This window comes from Eleutherodactylus coqui, chromosome 4 (assembly GCF_035609145.1).
Source record: "Eleutherodactylus coqui strain aEleCoq1 chromosome 4, aEleCoq1.hap1, whole genome shotgun sequence".
Classification (NCBI taxonomy): Eukaryota; Metazoa; Chordata; class Amphibia; order Anura; family Eleutherodactylidae; genus Eleutherodactylus; species Eleutherodactylus coqui.
In genome coordinates this window covers 94,509,377-94,515,849 of record NC_089840.1, presented here as the reverse complement: position 1 = coordinate 94,515,849, position 6,473 = coordinate 94,509,377, and the positions used below count along the sequence as shown (strand labels likewise).

At 42.1% G+C, this 6,473-nt stretch overlaps 1 protein-coding gene across 1 annotated transcript in view; it reads right to left on the bottom strand.

The window, feature by feature from the left end:
- The window catches only part of ASMT (acetylserotonin O-methyltransferase), a 136,216-nt gene that overhangs the window by 113,333 nt on the left and 16,410 nt on the right, over window positions 1-6,473 (bottom strand). The window contains exons 6-7 of the mRNA XM_066599871.1: window positions 5,951-6,069; window positions 4,533-4,670 (exon numbers count right to left, since the gene is read on the bottom strand). Coding sequence (XP_066455968.1) covers window positions 4,533-4,670; window positions 5,951-6,069 — 257 coding nt within the window. The remainder of the gene's footprint in view (window positions 1-4,532; window positions 4,671-5,950; window positions 6,070-6,473) is intronic.

Below are 6,473 nucleotides of genomic sequence, written 5' to 3'. Positions count from 1 at the left end.
TGTGCAGGGTGGCATGGCGCGAGGGGGCGCTTTGGGAAACAGTTGGTGGATTATTCGGTCTGGCCCTGCCTCTACCCCTGGCCACCACACTGGCTCGGCCTGTGCCCACACCCTGACTTGGGCCTCCGCGTCCTCGCCCGCGTCCACGTCCTATAGGCCTACCCCTACCCCTCAGCATGGCGTATTACCAGTGATTTGATTTCCCAGGCAGGAAAGACAGTGGCGCAAGCCTGCAGCCAAAATACAATTTTTTCCCTTGTTTTTCGAAGGACAAGCCACACTGCGTGTATTCAATGAATACTACTAAGTTTAATAACTGTGTTGCGGCCCTGCAAAAGTGTCACAGAACTTTACTGTTGCAGAGTTATTAACTGTGGCAGAGCAGGTATTTCCCAGGCAGGAAAGAAATTGGCGCAAGGCTGCACTCAACCATAGCTGGTTGCGTCTGATTTTTTTACGTTCTCCACGCAGCACACACGTACCCAGAGCCCTTAGGACTGACAGAGGCAGGGCAAATATACTTTTTTCCCTTTTGTTTAAAAGGAAAGGCCCACTGTGCCTATTCAATGACTAATAACTGTGTTGTGGCCCTGCCTACACAATTCTGTGCCTGTAGTATCAATGCAGGGTGCAATGCTCTGCCCCGCCGATTTTGAGAAAAAAAAAAAAAAGCAACACAGCTAACAGCAGCCTGCACAGTACTCCACACAGTTAAATGTGGCCCTAGAAAGAACCGTTGAGGTTTTTGAAGGCTACACTCACTCCTAACACTCTCCCTGCCTAAGCACCACTTCTGTCCCTAATGCCGGGTGCAATGCTCTGCACTGCCGATTTTGAGAAGAAAAAAAAATTTCTCCACTGCTAACAGCAGCCCGCACACACGTAGATGTGGCCCTAAGAAGGACCGTTGGGGTTCTTGAAGCCTACACTCACTACAAACACTCTCCCTACAGCAACTCCAATAGAACAGCACTTTCCCTCAGCTAACTCACAAGGCATGTGTGGCGAGCCGCGGGAGGGGCCGACTTTTATACTCGGGTGACATCTGATCGCCCCAGCCACTCACAGCAGGGGGGTGGTATAGGACTTGAACGTCACAGTGGGAAGTTGTAATGCCTTCCCTGTCTTTCAATTGGCCAGAAAAGCGCGCTAACATCTCAGAGAGGAAACTGAAAGTAACCGGAACACCGCGTGGTACTCGTTACAAGTAACGAGCATCCCGAACACCCTAATATTCGCACGAATATCAAGCTCGGACGAGTACGTTCGCTCATCTCTAATGATGATGTATGACTTTTATAACTCCATGACTCTGCTACAGATCAATCACACTGGATAACCTAAAGAACAGCCTAACCCGCTTTATTCCATAATGCCACTGATTAAAGGAGATGTCCCGCGCCGAAACGGGTTTTTTTTTTTTTTAAACCCCCCCCCCGTTCGGCGCGAGACAACCCCGATGCAGGGGTTAAAAAACCCACCCGCACAGCGCTTACCTGAATCCCGGCGGTCCGGCGTCTTCATACTCACCTGCTGAAGATGGCCGCCGGGATCCTCTGTCTTCATGGACCGCAGGGCTTCTGTGCGGTCCATTGCCGATTCCAGCCTCCTGATTGGCTGGAATCGGCACGTGACGGGGCGGAGCTACACGGAGCTACACGGAGCCCCATAGAGAAGAGGAGAAGACCCGGACTGCGCAAGCGCGGCTAATTTGGCCATCGGAGGGCGAAAATTAGTCGGCACCATGGAGACGAGGACGCCAGCAACGGAGCAGGTAAGTATAAAACTTTTTATAACTTCTGTATGGCTCATAATTAATGCACAATGTACATTACAAAGTGCATTATTATGGCCATGCAGAAGTGTATAGACCCACTTGCTGCCTCGGGACAACCCCTTTAACTGGAACTTTCAATTGTGTGGGTCTCTTGGAGTTGTAGTTTGTATCAGTGTTCTGAAAAGACACTTGGCCTCCACTAAGACTACAACTCCCAGAAACCCACACAAGTGAAAGTTTGAAGTGGTACCAGCCACTCAGCGGCATTATGGAATACAGTGAGTTTGGTTGTGTTGTAGGTTATCCAGTGTTATGAAGTCTCATTGATCTTTAGCGTAGTCATGGAGTTATAAAAGTCATACATTATATGAAAGAGGCACAAAGGCTGCACACAACTCCTATTACATATAAGTGATTCATATGGAGAAAATTGTATCATTTTTCATGGGTTTTGAATTCCACCAATTGTTTTTGGATGGATTATTGATGAAAACCGAGGTATCACTACTAATTTTTAGAAAAATGTAGTTACTAGACGGAACAAAATCAACAAAGCAAACACAGAACACCCCCCTATGACCTCCTTTATGTTCCAATGCCCCCCACTGCCCCCTTGAGAAGTACAAATGCCCCAAAGGGGCAATAACGCCCAGGTTGAGAACCACTGTTCTAAAGTACCAAAAGACTCCCACATGATGAGATAGCAGGGTGCCATGGCAGCCAGAGCTTTGTGAAGGTCACCAGGGTTACTATGTACATCTGCTTATTAAGAAGTCTTTAGAAAATGCATGTATAGATACAATGTACTGCAGTACGGAAGTATTGCAGCATATTGTATGCAATCTTAAGTTCAAGTTCCCTTAGGCCAGCTACACACGGGTGTAAGCACAATTGTGCACACCTTAGCACAATTTTGTGCTATGAACGAGGATTTTTTGTGCACGCATCAGCATATCATACTGTACTTTCTGCCCACAGGGCATGTTCGTTTGCGCATGGTAGAGAAACACACCAAGTGAAATGGCTATTTCCAGTTGTGTTCTTTTTCCAGTGGAATTATTCAGTGTTTCACGCATCACCTTGTGTAATCCACATGCATTTGGGCACCCCCACTCCCCCACCCCATTGACTCCTATGGGAACACTTGGTACACAAATGCATAGAAACATAGAGCATATTCTATCTTTGTTACGCAGCCGAAAAGGTGTGCACAAAATACGCACATGTGAACTAACCCATTGAAATCAATGGGTCCTTTTCACTGTGTATTGCATGCAAATTTTGTGCACAAATATGTCTGTGTGAAGGAACCCTTACAGGACTAAAAAAAAAATGAACACACCTCTTAAAATAAGTTTTTTTTTTATTATACAACATTTTTGGTATTGCTACATCTGTAACAGTCTCATCCATTAATATAGTGCACCATTTATCCCATATGGTGAATACTGGTGAAAGAACAAAAAAAAAATGAATAAAAAAAGCAATCAAAGTCGTATGTACCCTAAAATGGTATAAGTAGAAATGTCAGGTTTTCATGAAGAAAACCTTTCAAACAGCTGCATAGACCGAAAAATTTAAGAAGTTACATTTTTTAAAGAAACAATTACATTTACCACCACTATACTGCACTACCACACACTACTTGGCATCATTATAATCATATTGACCTACAGAATAAAGTTATATCATATTTGCCATAATGTTTACATATAAACAAGACACCGCAGTTTAAAAAAAAAGTGCAATTATGTTTTCTTTTACATTTCACTCTTATTATATAATGTGGTACATTAAATAGTATCATTGAAAAATACAACTTGCCCCACAAAAAACAAGCCCTTTGGCAACTATATTGCCAGAAAAAATAAAGTTAACTTTTTTTTTTTTAAGTGAGGAGGAGGAAAAAAAATGTAAAAACCAAAATGGCTAAATGGCAATGTACTCAAGGGGTAATAGTTGTCTGCATTGGGTCACACAAGAATACCACATTTGTCACTAATCAGGCTTTGTGTGCCTTTATTCAATGGGCAAAGCACATATGAAATCCACACTTTCATTCTCATCTCCTTAATTGCTACACCTTCTGACAATTACCTCTTGGAGAAATCATTTTTAAAGAGTTTCACTTATTTGGTCATCCCTTGAACATTTACTCAAGGTGCTCAATAAAAGACATGAATGCTACAACTGCATGTTATTAGTCTAGTTAGATTCGATCTATAATTGTGACCGATAAATAGACTACATTTTAATAGTCAATTCAGAAATCCAAAAGGTGCACTTACGATCTCTTGCAACTGAGTACAGATTCAACACCAATACTTAGCAAAAAGTTACAGTGCCATTCATGCAAGTGTGGTTTTATATTATCTCAGCCACTGTTATTGCATACATTTGTAATCTACTTCAGAGGGTTTGTCCCGCTTCTAGTCGTTTTGCTGCAGGAAGCAGACAGCTCTGTACATTGTGCAGTGGCCTGGGTTGGTACTGCAGGCTGAGCCACATTCACTTCAGTATGACTCAGCCTGCAGTACCAAACCAGGTCACTGTGCAGTGTACAGAGCTGTCTGCTTCCTGCAGCAAAACAGCTAGAAGTGGGACAACCCCTTTAATAGCAATGCCATATTGTATAACTATGCATTTTGAATATAGAAATACAAAATGTAAACCAAACTAAATGTTCTTTGCTTTAATTTTTCCTTTAAATCGCTAATAAAGTTTTATATTACTAATAAAGTTTTATACACCATACCTTCAAGGAAATGTATCCGTTTATCATCTGTTACAAAATATTTCTTAGCTGTTTTAACAACTTGTGGTAGGTCCATAATAGTTACTGTTGATTCATTATATGTAGAGAGGAATTGTTTTGCAAGCGCTCCTGTACATCCTAGAAGAGAAACAGATGATTTTCTCCATATACACTGCTGGCAAAATATATGCATAAAAAAAGAGAATAGAAAACAAATCAGTACTATACAAATTGTTATACCTAGGTAATCTGTGCATTTCTTTTCATGCGATAAAGGGTTTTGTGATGTGTGATGTTGTAAAGTGCAATGTTATAGTGCAGGGGTCCAACCTTTTCTGGACTGAGAGACACATTACCATACTGAATCACTTCCAAGGGCCACAAGTATATTCCCATCTGAGACATTTATGGTATATCCTAAGTATATGCCATAATAAATCAAAATTTCACTTCCTGGACTCCACCTATTGGGAGAATATGGGATCACTATTTCCCCAATCAGTACTCCAGAGAGGAGAGCATGCATGTGGCTCTCCATTGTAGATGATGGATGTCGAGATAACGGCCTGGCATTTCATAAGTCCTATAAACTATAATGAAGATGGCTGCATGTATATACAAAGCCTCTAACTCATATTCCTTTCTAAAAATGCCAAACGGGTCAAGAGACCTTTTCCTTGTTATACATATGGGACCCAGACATGGCTACACAGTGCACCCTTAGTACTTGTCCCTTCCTGTTGCCCTGCTATGTGCGACTCCTCTTCACCCTGATATGGGAACTACATGTGAGCAGCCACACAAATATTTCTGTGTCCAGATAATTGGAGGCCGAACAGAATGGCATTGTGGAGCACATTGTGAGCCCCTGCTATAGCTGTGATGGCTTGTTTCATCATCAAGGTTATATTGTGTCATTTCTTAATCTTAAATATGGGATAATGTACCCCCTAGTTTCAGAATGGTGTAAAGGCACAAAGCAGCAAACTATCAGTAGTATAAGTCATGTTCTTTATAATACTGTGCCTGCTGCAGAACACCTTTATCTGTAAGGGGAAAGGGTGGTGATTCCTATCCAATATTGATTAATGTGGTCTGCAGCAGCTGTGGGGTTTTATGAGGTTCTGCATCAGCAGTAGCACACAACTGCAAACTACACACTGCAGCTGCTGAAGAACTCTAAATGATGGACCCCCAACATGTCAGTCGGTGGTTGGTAAAGTGGAATGACATTCCAGCAGTGTGATCAGTGACATATTGTACCTGCTGAGAGATATAAGTAATGTCTGTTTCTCTACTCTCTATAGTTATGACGTTCTGAGAATGGGATTGAGTATTTATAGAAATAGAACTTATTGACCCGTTAATGATAAAACTCTACTGATCTAATATTACATTATAATACAGATTAATGTTACCTCCAATATCACAGACCGTGCGGAACGCAGAGAGATCAAAAGCTTGTATAACATCTCTTCCACAAATCTTCCATATGGAGTCCATAGCATGTAAAAAAGCCACCATGTCCTCTTCTGATCTATCATACAATCACAAACTCATGATGTAGAAATACTCAAAAACAGTCTTAATACCTCCATTTAAACAATTCGGAGCTCACCTGCTTGAAACCCCTTGTGATGTCACAGCAACTTGTAAAGTAAAGCCCCATTTACAAGCAATGATTATCGCTCAAAATTGCCATTGCTCACTCTTCGGCTGAATGATGATTATAAGGTGAGCTTAAAATTCATTGTTCTGCTACAGACAGATAACAGGGACCACACACTGTGTTCTGCACTGGAGTCAGAGATTATATTGTATTCTGCCGACAGCGAGTGCAAGAACAATGGAGCTGTCTGCAGAGCTCAGACCACAAGCTGTGCTCTGCAAACATCTCCCGGAGGACCTTTTACACGCAAATGAAACTGTTTAAGTGTTAAT